The following is a 16,554-nucleotide window of genomic DNA, read 5'->3' on the forward strand; positions in this document are numbered from 1 at the left end:
TCACACTTCACATGGACATGGAAACAATTTTGATTCATCATTTTAGTAGCCTTTTCACACTTCAAGCAAGCCAAAGGGTTGCTTTGAAGAAATAACTATTATAAGAGCACACACAATTAAGCTGGATTTACTCTGAGCTATATATCAATGTAATAGATATTGTTAAAATAACCTATTCCTTAACTCTCCTAAAGATGATGTAAAAAAAATCAAGAATTTTTATTGTTTTTGTATAACAGAATTATATACAAACATCTCTGATTTACCTGATATTTTAACCTGCAGGTAAACCATTTATGGCATATTCATTTTAATGTTCTGTGGATTCTTGGCCAAGATTCACAGAACGAGAATCATCAAGTTTTTGTTTGTTTGTTTGTTTGTAAAACTCTTGTTACACTCTGGGCAAAGCTGTGCCAAGTTCTGCGGCTTGATAAATTTTTGCTCTTGCATTTAAAAGAAAATGGCTGTTTTTGCTGAACGGTTGCACTTTAGTGTTGAGAAGGCATCTTACTTGCTTTTGAGGCTGTCTAAAAGGAATGTGAAGGTGGGTTCTAAATCTAGATGTTTGTGAGAATGTTTGTGATAAGTATGAAGTGTATCTTCAGAATATGGTGCCTTTAAAGAGACCATAATCAGAATGAGGCGACTTTCCACAGCAGGCTTTCTGGAATCTCTGTATCCAGGAGAGAATAATGAACAGCAAGGACGTGAAATCAAATGTTTATATTTATTACAGCAGGGGGTGGGGGAGAGAAAAGATCTTGATTTATCTTTTAAAAACCATCCCAGACCAACGAAGACATTTAATTTAGCCATCACTTTAATACAATGAAACCTGCCAAGTTATCTCTTTAAAAAAAAGTGTTGCATTAGGAATGGGACAAATCTTCATTTGAAGGTTTATTATTTTTTTCTTTAAATATAATCCTGACTGTAACTGTGAGAATCTTTGTTTGCCCACCCCATCATCTTTCTACAGGAAAAAAAAAATTAATCAAAATGCCTAAGAAAAGGGCAAGCATTTCTTTTTTTAAAAAAATCATTGTCTTCTTAAAAATTACACGGTTTCAAGTACTTTTTTGATAGAGTAAAAACAAGCCAATGTTTTCCAAAATGAAACCAAACCAAAAAGGAAAAAACAAAACAAAAACCCAAACAAAACCATAAGTAAAAAAAAAAAACATTTCATTAAGGGGTGCAGAAAAAAGACATCCCTTTAATAAAACATTATCAACAAATATCGTACACAAACTACAATGTATAATAATTACTTTTCCTTTCCCTCGTTTAACTTTAGAACCAGACTACAAGGTAAGAAAAAACACTGAAACAAGATACAATGTTCTCAAGAATCCGCACAAAGGTAGGTAAATCCAGGGTAAGATAATATTTTACATAATATGAAATACATAGATCAGAAGTGAAGGGTTTTTTTTTCTTTTATATAAAACAAAGACCAGCTACAAGGGGGTGTAATGTACAGAGATCTCAAGACTTGCGAGTTTCACTATACATGATATGCTTTTCTGTAGTCACCCCTACCAGGAGAATGTAAGATTTATTTATTTTTAAATTCTGCTTTTAATTACAGAGTGAGAAGGAGGGAGAGAGAGCCTACAGAATAGCAAGTATACAATTTAACAACAATAATTACTTAAAAATATCTCCATCCAGTTCCAGAGCATATACAGTGAAACCCTAGTAAGATCACATTGTTTCATTAGAAAACCCAAAACGAAAATGAAAACAAAGCAGTTGTTAAGAAGTTTGCTCTCACCAGTTTTTGAGTCAAGTTTTTTAATGCCTTTTTCATTTTATTTCTGACACCGTCCCAACAGGGGAAAAAAAAAAAACACCCAAGTACAGATAGTTGACTTACAACCTTTTAGCAGTGCTTTGAAGTTATGATGGCCTTGGAAACAGTGACTTACGACCCATCCTCTAACCTAGGACCCTCACACCACACCACGGCCATGTGATCACAATTCGGGCACTTGGCAACTGGCTCACATTTATGATTGGTGGCAGATGGTCTTGTGGTCACGTGATCACGATTTGCTACCTTCCCAAGCTTCTACCAAGCAAAAGTCAATGGGGAAAACCACATTCGCTTAACATCCAGATTCGCTTATATGGCCATGGGGAAAAAAAATGGCCGTAAAAACCAAGTCTGGTTGTGTGACGACTTGCTTAACTCTCGCATTGCTAAGCAACCAAAACCCCAACCCCAATTCTGGCTGTAAGTCTAGGACTACCTGTACCCCTTAACCCTCAATACCCCACCTCCCAGAAATCCTGACATTTTCCAAATTCTGCAAAAGGGCAATTCATAGCAGTGCTTGGGGGAGGAGGGGGGAAGGGGATGGGGGAGAGGAGGGAGGACAAGCAAGGGAGGGGACTAAAATAGTGCATGCCACAGTCACAGATATACCCAAGATCACAATTAAACTTTTGGAGGATGTGATCCTAGAAGGGAGCCAGCTGCATTACAAACTGAGGCAGGGGAAATCTTTTCCACTCTTCTTGCTGAAGGAAGTGTTGTGCTGCAAGACACTAACCTAAAAAAGGGGAAGGGGGGAGTAGTGGGGGCCAAAGGTCTTCTGAACAAAACCCACCAATTTATTTATTTATTTTTTTAAAAAAACAAACCTGTCCAGTTTTATTATTTTAAAATGGCTACAGAGACAACATGAGATTTCATATCTAGACTAGTTTCCTTGCGTAGCACAGCACAAACATACAAGAAGTTTAAAAGAATAATCAAGCAAAGGAGGCTGGAATTGGGTGCTAGAGGCTTCCGTTTGTTTCCAAAAAATGAACAACAACAAAAAAAAAGTGTCATATACATATAATAAATCCTTCTGCAGAAGAAGGATCTTGTCATGTCTTGAAATATTTTAAAGATTTGTCCTTCATTGTTTTATGGAATAAAAAGTTCAGCCTTTTTATTGCATGAAACTAAAAATTAGGGCTGGATCTCCGGCTCTCAGTGTCTCCCTGCCAAACGCACCTAAGCTTCTTCTCGTCTTGCATAATTTCTTCAGATCCTCCAAAGGGCAGCCGACTTTTTCTTTATCCTGGAGAAGAGGATGTGGGGCGAAGGAAGAGGGAAATCACACACTCATTGTCATGCTGGGAGAATACTGGGTGGGTGAGGGAGGGAAAGAGGGCGAGAGAAAAAAAAGAAAGAAAGAAAGAAAGAAAAATATCACACAGTAAGAATGAGGCCAAAACCAGAACAAATTGCTAACTAATGGGCTAGGCAAGAAAACGGGGAAAGAGACACGGGGTTCCTAAAACAACAACTCTTCTCAACTGATTCAAGAAATCACAGAGAGAAAATATGAAATCTAATTGCCACTCTTTTATCTCCTGTCGGTCAACAATGGTTGGTGGTTAGTTGGAAACTCAAGGGCTGCTGCTTTTACTATTCCCTTTGTCATATGTATACAGTGATGAAGACCCTCACCTTAGAATGAATATAATGCAACAAAGATTTAATCTTATATGTTTTTGCATGAAACAAGTTACGCTAATAATGAAGATGTTGCTTTTTCTTAATAACCTTTGGTTTGGTTGTTGATCAGCATCCCTTCCTTGCGGCCATGTTATATTTTATATTGGCATCATTGGCCGAACCAGCTTCTACTGCTTTGACCGTCCGTCAGGGATGTTTTCAAGAAGTCCACCCATTCAAGGAGATATAGCATAGTTGTGCTTTCCCACTTCTTCTAATACCCTCATTGAAAATTTGATTCTGACCGGACTTTGGAGCCGCCATAAAATTTGATTCTAAGCTCCTCATGCTAAGACCGAGCATTCATTTATGTTACTTTATTATTATTATTATTTTAAAAGTATGATTAATAACGATGGCAATGATTTTCCTACATTGAAAGGGCTTCTATGATCAATATAAACTCTAGGCAGAAGTTGTCAGGCAACAAGTTTCTCTTAGGCACATACATTACACGTGTTTGCTATATATTCAAACTGTGAGAGCCAAGCACATTTCTTTTGTGTTTGTTCTCTGCTTCTAGGATTGTTTCAGAGGAACTCTCTATATTTCCTTATTTCCTTTAAATAATTTATGGTTTCCATTGCCTCCCTTTGGAACCATTTATTTTCCTCTTATGTAGAAGGTATGCTACATCCAGATATCATACTGATTATCTTACTGTGGATCTTTTCCCAGTTCTATCAGCCCCCACATCATACTTCCTTGATTTTTTTTTTCATCTGATGGTCCAAGAGCCACCCTCACATTGTCAGCCATCATATTTCCACATATATAAAACAGAGACTCCTCCGAGAGCCTTGAAAAAACTCTGAGATTGAAATGCAATGCATTTAAAGGACGGGTGTAAGAACGACTCACGTTGTCATTTTGGAAGGAATGGAGGAAGTTGCCTCCCAGTTCACCATCATCTCGTGGAGTGCCCGGAGGATTGCTAATGCCACTTATGTTGTTTGGAGAATTCTACAATTAAAAAGAAAAGGGGAGGGGAGGGGGGGAGGAGGAAAGGGAAACACAGAGACCACACACATACACATTGAAAGTGAGAGAGTGTTTTTCAGCAACGTGTACACAAACAACTATAAGAAAAAACATTGTTCTCGGATGAGCAAAAGATAGCTAAACACGAAGCTTATGCATAGAAAGAAAGTATTGCACTTCATTTAGAGCATAAGGGTCTTCATCTGCTAAGTCAACAGGGGAAGTCTGCTAACTTCTGGGAAACTAATAAACTTGGACCCGGAGGATGAACACTTCCTCCCTACTTTTACCCCATAGTATCCTGTAAACCTCAATTTGACATTTAATACAAAAAAAAAAAAGGCAACAAGCCCCCACCTAATTACATTAGCAACACGTTAACTTACTTTTGGAAGTCCATCAATGTCTCCTGACCCTTATGAAAGAAGATTGGGAAGATGGGATGGAGAGGAAGAGAAAAACAGACTGTTAGTGGAAAGGACTTTGTTTCCCTCATCTAGAAACATGTAGATCGTGAACCTATATGCAGAAAATAAGAGGCTGCTGCAAAAGGTACGGCTGGACCTTCTGGGAAGCAGCTGGCGGTACATTAGTGAGTTGCAGGTCACAGCTGGGCTAATGCAAACCTCTTAACATTTGCCTCCAGAAAGAGACCTGCTGGGGGGACGCCTCAGCTGCCATTCCTTTGCATGGAAAACTCCCCGGAGCAGAGCCCAGTTCACCTTCCTGCACAGCACTAGAGTAATGGCCTAATCGAGTTGCTACGGCCTCGCCTCCCTCCCGTGAGCTTTCTGACACTGATCAAGATGGAGTACAGCACCTCTACTTCAGCAAGATGTATAAGGCAAGCATGGGAGGTTAATGGGTCTTTCTGCTGCTTTAATTAAAACACACACACCACAGATAGGTTCACGCTGCTTCTTCTCTGTTATCTATCAACAGGAGTGCTGCGAGCCTGTGACTAGCGTTTCCTGTTTTCTGGCTAATTTTCGATACTACGAGTGTTTAAGAATGGCAAAGACATTGGGATTGCTGATTACCAACATAGAACCAGTCACCTATGGAAACTTGGAGGAATTTCCCCCAGAAAAATAAGGAAGAGGAAAATCAAAGCCATCCATTTATGAATGAGAAGGCCCCACAGGTTCTGAACACAAAGAGCATCAGTTGCAGAAAAGGGTAGAATACCAGGGCAAAGGTGCTACCAACATAATGCTAGTTGCACGGCACTTTTATGCCTGTCCTAGTGGTGAGCCTCTAAACATTTCCTGCGGTACCCGTGAGTGATGGCGTAAGAGACTGAGAGGTATCATAGAAAAATAAAGGGGCAGCGGTCTGTTGCCCATGTTCCTGGGTGAGGCTGGGGGTGGGTGAGAGAAAGCATGTTGGGGTGGGGAACTATGGAAGGAAGCAGCTGGCTAGAGCAGAAAGGATACCAGATCAGCAATCTCCCAATCTTTACAACTTGGCAGCCCAGGGGAGGGGCAAGAGGGAACTGCCCACGTAAATGGTGGGCCGGTCCATGCACTAACATGCAGGAGGGCCCACCTCTCTCAAGTTGAACTGCATGTGTACGCACCGGTCCGCTGGTCCTGCAAGTTGAGCTGGGTGTGTGTGCACCGGCCAGCCACTCGCATGGCCCGGTTCTGAACAGGCCACGGCCTGGGAGTTGGGGACCCCTGTACTAATTAAAGGCTGGGCTTCCTGGTGCCTAAAACTGGCTGAGGGAAAGCCCCTAATTCTTTCCTCTGCATTCTGACCTGTGTCTTACTACAAGGCCTTCTCTCCTAGGTTCCCACAACTCACTCCGACTTTGGAATGATTTGGCCTCCTTTGTAGCCACTCACTGGGTGTGGCTTACCCAATCAGAAACCTCCATAGAACCAACTTCTATTAAAAGACAGAATCCTGTGTGACTTTGCCCCAAATATTTTTTATTCAGCTTACCTAATGAGCCATTCATGTGATGGGGTTCCATCCCACCCATGCCTCCCATGGGGCCATCTGATCCAGGCCCCATTGGGAACTACGAGGGGGGAAAAAGAAGGCATCCGTTATGATGGATCATTTGTATTGTAAAATGCCAGCCAACCAATTACCTTATATATTAACAGCTATAATGTTCAGAAGGTTAATATGCTCTGCAAACTATTTTTTTTTTTTTGGAAGTCTGATACTAGGAAAAGAACATCTGATAGCTTCAAAAGAGAGAACAGCTAGTAGTATCAAATTACCATCAGTTAAGATGTGGTAAAACATCCTTATTTTTAATATATTGGATCTTATTCTATCTATACCAGACAGCTGCCTAAGCTTTGAAAAAAAATCTGAAATTATCACTGCCTTGAAGAGAAAGTATAGCAGTGTCATATACTTTCTAAAGTAAATGAAGAGGAGGGAAGCTTCAGAGCAACCCCTGGTAATTAGTTTCAACTAAATGTGCAAGAAGGAGTAGAGTTCAAGCTGTGTTCTCTTTAAAAACAGCCCCATCTCAGTGTGTGATGGTCTTGACCAGAGCCACATGAATGCTACTATTTTAATAAGCATAAAAAATTAACAAAGTCCTGAAGAGTTAATCACTCGTTAATGGTTTGTTTTATTTCTATTTTGAAATAAATGACTGAAATCAATTAAACTGCTTTACCCTCAACTGATGAAGTTAATTATGATTTGTTATGGTATCTGATATGTAAATTATTAGAAAGCAGACTTACATTCGACCGACTGCCTCCAGGCGGTACAGGATTAATCATTGTGTAGATGTTGTCACTTGAATTTGTCGAATCTATAGAACAGTGAAATCCACTAAGTCAGGGTGATTAATTCATTTCTTAATTAAAACAAACTCATGCCACTTGAACTCATTCTTTCGAGCTTTATCACCTAAAATTCCCTCTAAGTACCACCATTTTCTGGCTAATTTGTATTTAATGAAGATTCACAAAGTTTTTAATCACAGAAATTCAACTGTGAAAAGAAGTCTCTGCTACTAACCAAGGATCTTGAAGCCTTTTTGCTACTGAGGGATGAAGAAAGATAATTTTCTGCCACATGCCACTTAGCGCCTCAAAATTAGCCAGTGCAATTATCTCACTACACCATAATCTTTTTTCTTCTTTTTGAAAGAAGAGTAATATTTGTCATTTTACATATATTATTTTCCCCAATAAAGCAAGAATCTAGCTTTTTAGCGCTGGTAGCAGGAGGAAAGACCCAGCCAAGCTATAGAATGCCAAACAGAAAGATTTATAAGCAGGCCACAATAACGGAATTTTAAAAAGAGGGGAGATTTGTAGATGAATTTACATATGGATTGTTTTATTATGATCTAGTAAAAAATGTAGGTCAGAGTCCTCGTAAAAATGCAGGAGGAAAGCAGTGATAATACTGAAATGTAGCTCCACCTCAGCAGCTGTTGTGCACCCCTGTTACATGCAACAGGACCACTTTCTTTCAGTGTCCCTTTCCATTTTGTCTTCTTCCAACTGATGCTCCAAGTGTGAGCTAAGTCAAACTTTGGCCCTGTCAGAATATTCACGAGGAGGAATTCTGGGAGTTGAAGTCCACACGTCATAAAAGGGCCATAGTTCCCCACCTCTTCTGTTAGGGAACCAAGGCTAGGAGGAGATTTTATGCAGACGTCTGGGAAGACATGTGCAGAAGCAGATCACGCAACGTGGGGAGCACCACTGTGCAAAGTGCCATTCTGAAACTGTGTAAAGCTGGATAATGTGTTCCTGGCTACTTCTCTGAGGAACCCCTTGGCCCCAGTACTGGGAAAGCCCACAAAAGTGGAACATTACAACCTTAACCACGCTGGATTTAGGGAGTTCAATAGGGTTTATTTTACATTTCCCTCTAATTCCCTTGGGGTCTGTAGAAGATGATTTGTTAAGATTCCACAAATCACCCGGACACATTTCACCTCCGATAAAAAGTTTCACCAGGATAATAAAAAAAAAACCACACAAAATAAGCCTATTCTAATAAGTCAACATTTATTAAAAATTATTCATCAAGGGAAGCAGTGCCAAACTTAATCCTACTTGCCAGGAACTTGATGCTGATTGCAAACTGTCTTCAGATGAATCCAGAAAGGCTGAGCCACAGGTGAACCCTCCCTATCTCCATTGTCAAATTCCTACTGTATAACTTCCCTGTGCTTTAAGCCTAACAGAACCTAAGCAATCAGTGGAAGGAAGGAAGGAAGGAAGGAAGGAAGGAAGGAAGGAAGGAAGGAAGGAAGGAAGGAAGGAAGGAAGGAAGGAAGGAAGGAAGGAAGGAAGGAAGGAAGGAAGGAAGGAAGGAAGGAAGGAAGAAGGAAGGAAGGAAGGAAGGAAGGAAGGCTTTTCATTTGATTATTGTCTGCAGCTGTTCCAAAACAAATAGGGCATCAACCACTGGCAAATGTTATGTTGTCACTTTCCATCAAGTCCAATAACGAAAGAAACTCTCTTTCACGCCGCCTTTCTCATTCTCTCCCCCATCTTACCTGCAGGGCTAGGCATGATGGGTGTTCCAGGAGGACCTCCGCCACCAGGGGGCCCCTGTTGACAAGATTAAATACACATCAGGCACCACTGTGATAACATAGCCTGCGATAGGTCAGCCAGATCTTGCTGCTGTCAGCAACAATGCTTCACCTTGGTATTCAGCCAAGCATTAATCTCCTGCTAAAACCTTCGATGCACCCTTGTAGCCAAAGTGCAATTTCTTTGTTTAAGCCTCGGGAAAAATGAAGGTTTTACAGGGAGATAGTAAGGTGCTTCTATGCAAGATGCACACACTGGTTCTGTCAGGGAAGGAACAGAAGAAGGAGGACCATCCTTTCTGTAATCTTCACTCATGCAGAAGTTGCAACAATAAGTGGGTAGGTTAGAGCATTGTAACCTGCTATGTCAATGTTTTAACTTGATGGTCTGATTCCCATCCAATTAAGAATACAGCTGCTAAAAATTCTGATGGAAATTGCTCTAAGATAAATTAAATCTGGAGCATCACAAGCACTACATCGTTCACAATGCTGGGGGGTTAGAAAGGTTGTTCCTTTCCATACTTTAGGGCAGTATTTCTCAGCCTTGGTGATTTGAAGACACATGGACTTCAACTCCCAGAATTCCCTGGTCAGTGTGGCTGGCTGAGGTATTATGGAAGTTGAAGTCCGTGTGTCTGAAAAGCCATCAAGGCTAAGAGATACTGCTTTAGGAGGATGTTGACTGAAGAAATGACTTCTTATGCTAATCAACATCCTCTCTTTCGGCATGCTTTATGCACTATGCTTCCTGGAACAAGAAATGTGTTCCCCAACGATATCTATGATTTGCATATTATACAGATGTGGACGCTGCCCTTCGGCAGGATAAAACTATGCAACAGCATGAACACTTATAGCCATAATCTAGGCTGCATACTTGTGAATTCAAGTATCCTTAGAGCTAGTCAACAAATGTATTGCCACTTCATGACATTCGTCTAGGTTACTTGTGAAGCTTCATCCTCCCTCTTGTGGCTTTTCCCACCAGATCTGAGAGAATGGACATGCTCTGGGACCCTCAATAAAATGGTGTCACCTGGCAGGCCTAGGAACCCTGGCTCCTCTGTTATGGTGCTTGTCTTATGGAACAGCATCTCCACAGGGATAAGAAAGGTTCTGGCCCTGGCTGGCTCTGGGATGTTAATGGAGCTCATTTTTTTTCAATACGGTCTTGACTTGGGCTTTTAATTTATCTGGATTTGTAGGGGATGACCAGGCTGAGCCTGAGGGGGTGGGGTCAAATGTATCATCTGTTTGGAATCTCTATACTCCCAAAAGAGACCTTAATCCAGCCCCCTTTGAAGTCCATTGACTCTTATCTGGTGCCAATTCGCCTTGACCATTAGTAGATCAGATTCCTGTGCATAGGTAGCATGAAATAAACTTATAGTACTTTTGAAGTCTATCCTGGTTCCTGACTTCTTCTTGTATTGGATTGTGGATAATGGGTTTTTATCCCCTTGTGTTCACTGCCCACTGATTAGATGGTGGCCACACAGATTTGTTTAACCCGTGAATTTAAAAAAAAAGAGCTTACCACATATGTACCAGGTGATGAAGAAGAATATGGAATCTGTGAACAAACCAAAGCACATGCATTACTTTTCCGAGAGGGAGCTTTTGACAAGGGAGGGTTCAGAACTCCAATAAAAATATGTACTGCTTTCAAATATGCTTAGAGGAGAGGACAGCTGCACAAAAGGAAATGGAGGATATCCCATGTCTCCTGCTCCGGATGACACCCCACTGGGAAGACGGAGCAAGGGATGCAACATAGATTTAAAGGCGGGTGCAGGAAGAAGTAAACTAAATTCCAAGGTCCAAGTGATAAAGGCATTCCACAGGGAAAAACACTTACTGAGTTAGCGCTGTTGGGATTGGGCCATGGTCTACCAGCTCCTGGACCCCTGGAGTTCAAGAAAAGAAACACGCTTTTAGTGCACACCTGCACATGTTTACTCAAGCCTAAGCAGAGAGTAAAAATGTGCTCATTTCCACATCCAATGAAAGGTACATCAGTCAAAAGCCAGGAGCATGAGAAACGCCTTACATGTTAATTCCAGGCATGCCGGGCCCTAGAGAGTTGGGTGGAGGTCTCATTCCGCCGCCATAGTTCTGCAATGATAACCAAGGATCAGTCTACCATAACGAGAAGGGAAACCGGAGAAGAAAAGAGAAAGGAAAAAAAACAAACAAAAACGAGAGGGTTAGTTTGTGAAAATGAACTTTAATTAAAAAAAAAAGATGATGACAATGAACATACAGGTCAACTTAGCAACTTCTAAAAGTGAAACAGGGCTGTGGCAACTCTCATTTTGCTGATTGACTGGAAAAAGTCTATTTTTTTAAAAAAAAAAAAGCAAAAAACCTTAAAAGCCACCAAGTTTCCATCTCTTCGTTGAAAAGATAATACTAGAAACGCCCATTGGGCAAAAGCTTCTGGCACTGCCCAAGGTATATTATTAACAAGGGAGTAACCTCACCTGGAAAATAGGTAAGATCTAAGAAAGTAATTCAAACCAAAAACAAACAAACCAAATGCAGTTTGTTCCTTACACATGAATCCAAACAAGTAGAAGATGCAAAATAATTAAATTACTTGCTTGGGGTGGGGTGACGGTTGTGGAGAGACTGATGTGAGGAAGCAGAACATGAGAGAGAGGGGAGTGAGAGACAGACAAAGAGAGAGAGATTAATTCTGCTTTAGGAAATACAGAGTAATGAGCAAGCAATGGGTTTGCCCAAGAGGAGATGTTGACAGCAGCAAAGTGTGTAGCAGGTTTGCGAAGAGCGTTCCTTCCTCTCAAAAGTCTGTCTTCAACAACAGTAACAAAGAGCAATGCCGATCAAGTAGCATCTGCTGCATACATTTTATTTTATTTTTTAAAACATCACAATCACAAAAGACATAGAGGACTTTTCTGGGCAAAGAAATAACACTATGGGTCTGTTAATATGATTATTAAAAACCCTTAAAATTAGAGCACTTAAATGACTCTGTTTAAATTCCCTTCTACATATCCAAATGTCTGCTTAGCCCAATCTTCTAGATGTCAAACTTCAGAAAAAGTCAATGCAAGCTAGGCTCATTTGCTTTGAAAATGGATCTACAGAGGGAAAAGGAGCAAATCTGTCATGTTGCTGGTAACATGCAGGGCTACTGTTTAAGAAGCAGCAACAAATAGGGACTTACGGTTGAGGTATATAAAATATGAGTCAAGTCCACAACTTCTGCTCTTTGCCTGACTCCTTGGTATCTTACCCATGACAATGTTCTCTATGCAGAAATTGTAAATGCTATTGAATGAGCCAGCTGGATTGCATGATTCCTGTACTGAAAGACCTGCACAGGTTGCTAGCTACCAAATGGGCTATTTTCCCCATCAAGTTGTCCTAACTAAATGAAGCTACAACCACAGCTATGCTTTATAATTAGGAGTTAAAACACAATCTATATTCCTGAGAGGCAAACAGACTACTTGGCTGAAGTATTAAATGAAAAAAATATCCCCATCTAACAGTCCATTACAGCCTCCACTTGATAGTACTTTTCCCCCCTCAACATTTAATCTTTTATTGTCTGGAACAGAGACTTACATTACTCACAAAATGGAACAATGGCAACCAGGAGGAAAAGGATTTGCTCCGAGTTCCTCACTCATGGCCCATACACAAAAAAGCACATTACAGGTAGAAAGTTTGTCTCTAACATTCACACAAGGCTTCGTAAAGATACGGTGCAATCACACTTGCCGCTTACAATGGCTAAATGACAGGCCTACAACTCCAAAAGTATGAAAGAATGCTACAGCTAATATACCGTTTCATCTTGATGAGAAGCACCTGGTTTGCTTGAGATATGCCATGAATCCAGAACCTTTCACGAGGCTGTCTTTGTTTGGCTGGTGCAATTATAAGAAATGCAAACTTTTGTGATGGCATATGAGGAACTATTGACAGCTTTCAGGTCACCAAGAGTTCCAGACCATTAAACCAGACAAAAGAACACCTGGAATCTAGACTTGCTTGGAAATGCAATCCCCTTTTTCTCTTTCCTGGTAGGTCCTCATTCTTTACTGAGTATCAGTACTGTTCATACACTTTTCTTCACGTGTTATACTTCCCAAAATAGATAAACATGCTGCTTTCATAGCCAGAATTGGTGCAGAAGATTTAAATAGGGCGCATGTTCTAATTATTTCAACCCAATCACTGCATAAACAAGATTTCAGTGCAAATGTGTTCCAAAACTCATCAAAATTTATCTGCCTCCCTCTCCAAATCTAAATATACTTCTGTCTTTGCCTATGCCTGTCTAGTTATCTAGTCTTACACCCTAACAATAATTGGCCTGAGTGAGTGCTCTCTTATACTTGCATATTTTGTTTATTCTAGTAGAAATAAGGGCCAGAGTGCAGTTCTGATTGAATCAAGAATGGTAAGGAAAGTTTGTAATGCTCAGTACTTCTGCTGTTGCAGCAAATATGAGGAATAGCACAGGATATTAGTTGATGCGTGCAATTTGCAGCAAGAAACCAAAATGTATTCTTGCACATTTTCCTCCTAAGATGCTATCCAATACTTTACAAGATTACGATATCAAATTTGCTGGAATAGATTAAGAAAAATGATTTTCCAAAGGCTATTAGCCCGCTTTCCTTAGGAAATGGATACTCTTTCATATGCTCATTTTCTGGGTCGCATTCTGCATTGGATGCTTATAGATAGCGTCTGCTTAGAAGAACACAAACATACTCTTCTTTTCTATTTCCAAGCTGTTCTCATTGTGATAATTGTTCCAATTGGGCTTAGCGCTAGTTTTGCACAACCAGTTTGAAAGATTCAAGTGAGGCAGCAAACCAAGAAGTGAACAAGCGAACTATTATGAGAGGCAAGGAAAGGGTGTTAACGAAGCTGAAGGACATTGTTGTCCCCGAGTCCATATCTGATTTTAGATACCGACTGAATCACATACAGGGATAAACTTTGGAGGTACAGTAAGATACAGGTTGGGGAGTTTTGAAAACATGTTTTATATAAGAAAGGTGAGAATCATCATTGTCGTCATCATCATCATCATAAATCACTTCCACTACCATATCACCATCCCAGATCCCTGGGAAGGACTCACTAGGTGGACAACAATGCCAAATCTAAACATCTAGCTGACTGTATAAACAACTATAATAATGTTAAGCCATAACCTATGATTTATAAATCATAATGAGTAACACACTAAGCAAACATAGGGGCAGCCCAGAATATTTTAGTTGAGTGCAATATTGAACCTAGACACTATTCAAAACAGAGCCCAGAAGAAATTTCCATCTGAAGGCGACATATTTACAACGCTTCATGAAGAGTGAGCTCATCTTCCACTTTTAACTCCCCCTTCATTCCCCCTCCCCCTTATGCACAAAATACAAAATTATGTAATAGAAGCAACATGTATTTTGACTGCTGCTACTAATGAGTCCTCCATCTAGATCAGGGGTCTCCAACCTTGGCAACTTTAAGCCTGGTGGACTTCAACTCCCAAAATTTCCCAGCCATTCCCCCAGCAGGGCTGGGGAATTCTGGGTGTTGAAGTCCTCCAGGCTTAAAGTTGCCAAGGTTGGAGACCCCTGGCCTAGAAGGCTCCTTAAGCGTTCCCCTGCAGTGGTGCTGATGGGCAACATATGTAAACATGTTTGGAACTTGGACCTTTTGTCTCCAACCTATAGAGTGAAGATGATTTTAGCATGCCTCTGCCCCTGGCTGCAAATACAGGAGAATATAAATATGGCTGTGAAATTCTTGTCATCCCTTAACTTGAATGCTACTGCATGACTTCACCTCGACTGGTGTTCTCAAACAGTTAGACGCATACTGCAGTGAGGAATGATGGTCTGTAACTTCAACCAAAGGAAAACCTGCCTGAAAAATGTAACGTGACAAGGAAAGGCCGGTGTTTCAGCTTGGCAGAGGAAGAAGCTAAGAGAAGCTAAGATGGCAGGACAGAGAAGCAGCAAGCTTATGAAAGAAGAGGTCTGCATCACTCTCACAAGACAACAATAAATTAACAGGCTACTCAGTTACTTGGAATAGCCAAGCAAAAAAGTGGACTCAATGAGAAGAGAACTTTCACTTCTCTTCCCCCAAATAACTGTAACCTCTGGAATCTGGATCTGGAAACTGGATTCATCCTTAAGACAATCCCGGGGGCAAAAATAAACATACTGCAAAATTTTTATATGTGAGCAAGAGCACTGTGGGCAGTTTAGAAACCTATCTAGATTCTTCAGGTTTAAACAAAATCAGAACCCTAGAAAGCAAAAATGAAGTTGGTTTGGTTACCACGAGTATTATTTCTACCCACCTACTCTTCCTTTACCTTCCTTCATTTCCTGTCTAGAATGTTGCAAAGGTGAAGTACAGTATGTGATTTATTTATTTTTTAGAAAAAAAAGGAAGGCAGCAGTCGTGGGGAGGGAGGAAGCTTGCTAAGTGTGGTCTATGTGTCTGCTCCAGCTATAAAGAACGAGGTAAATCAAAACAGACGAGACTGCAGCAAATTTAATTATTAACATGGATTCAACTGAAATACATACAGCATTCTATCTGCAGCCTCCTTTCTTCCCACTTTGCGTTAAGATTCATCATTTCCCGAGTAGGAAATCCCAATGAAATTGAGGTTTGCCTACACTAAAAAGCAAAAAGGTGGGCAATAGGTGATTACGTGAAATACGTGATGGGGAATGTTCAGGGTTTTTTTTTTTTTTTTTGAAGCCCTAACTAAATGTGGGAAGGTGGGATTTTTCCAGACATATGTAAACACACTAATGTAAAATGCATTACCGCTAATGGTAGAGAGAAAAGGTCTTAGAAGGAATGGAAGAATCCCCAGAGGCTGTTTTTATGATGTTTTGTTTACAAACTTCACAAAGTAGCATGCCTAACGCTTGGCACTGGACAGGAGAGCAAGTGGTCTCTGCCCAGGTTTTTACCTGTGGACCTGGGCCCATTGGTCCCATTCCTCGAGGAGGATTCATCCTTTGCATCGGCCCACCCATGTTGGGATGTCCTAGTGAGAGAAACAGACAGGAAGATGTTACGGAGTGTTACGGAGAAGTAAACAAGGAGCAGAAGGAAAGACCCAGTGAAGGAATTTCTGAAGGCAGCCTCAACATCTGTTACCTTGTTGCCGTGTAGGGTCCATGGAGTTGGGCAGCAATGGCTGTGTACCAGGAACACCTCCTGGAGGCTACAAACGAGAGAAACAAAGCTGATAGAATCTAAATTATAGATAGGTAAAACAGTTAACATCCTGTTTTTCCTATATTAACTAGAACTACAGATAGACAATAGAAGAAGGAAGGAGGAGGAGGAGGAGGAGGAGGAGGAGGAGGAGGAGGAGGAGGAGGAGGAGGAGGAGGAAAGGAAGAAGGAAGGAAGGAAGGAAGGAAGGAAGGAAGGAAGGAAGGAAGGAAGGAAGGAAGGAAGGAAGAAAGAAAGAAAGAAAGAAAGAAAGAAAGAAAGA

The 16,554-nt window shown here is 40.7% G+C and overlaps 1 protein-coding gene across 5 annotated transcripts in view; it reads right to left on the reverse strand.

Moving 5' to 3' along the window:
• Window positions 1-711: 711 nt before the first annotated feature.
• Window positions 712-16,554, reverse strand: part of SSBP3 (single stranded DNA binding protein 3) — a 195,645-nt gene continuing 179,802 nt past the window's right edge. For 3 of the 5 annotated variants that reach the window (XM_087960312.1, XM_026665907.2, XM_026665904.2), the window contains 11 exons: window positions 16,212-16,278; window positions 16,022-16,098; window positions 11,086-11,174; window positions 10,894-10,942; window positions 10,573-10,608; window positions 8,994-9,048; window positions 7,216-7,286; window positions 6,449-6,527; window positions 4,888-4,916; window positions 4,382-4,483; window positions 712-3,146 (listed from right to left, as the gene is read on the reverse strand). In XM_087960312.1, the coding sequence (XP_087816438.1) occupies window positions 3,117-3,146; window positions 4,382-4,483; window positions 4,888-4,916; window positions 6,449-6,527; window positions 7,216-7,286; window positions 8,994-9,048; window positions 10,573-10,608; window positions 10,894-10,942; window positions 11,086-11,174; window positions 16,022-16,098; window positions 16,212-16,278 (684 nt within the window). In that variant the 3' untranslated portion in view covers window positions 712-3,116. The remainder of the gene's footprint in view (window positions 3,147-4,381; window positions 4,484-4,887; window positions 4,917-6,448; window positions 6,528-7,215; window positions 7,287-8,993; window positions 9,049-10,572; window positions 10,609-10,893; window positions 10,943-11,085; window positions 11,175-16,021; window positions 16,099-16,211; window positions 16,279-16,554) is intronic. The other 2 variants (XM_026665908.2, XM_026665905.2) reach the window with 1 other exon arrangement.

The sequence above is a fragment of the Notechis scutatus genome, chromosome 3 (assembly GCF_049901735.1).
Source record: "Notechis scutatus isolate UNSWTSFEM ecotype Mainland chromosome 3, rNotScu1.2, whole genome shotgun sequence".
Lineage (NCBI taxonomy): Eukaryota > Metazoa > Chordata > Lepidosauria > Squamata > Elapidae > Notechis > Notechis scutatus.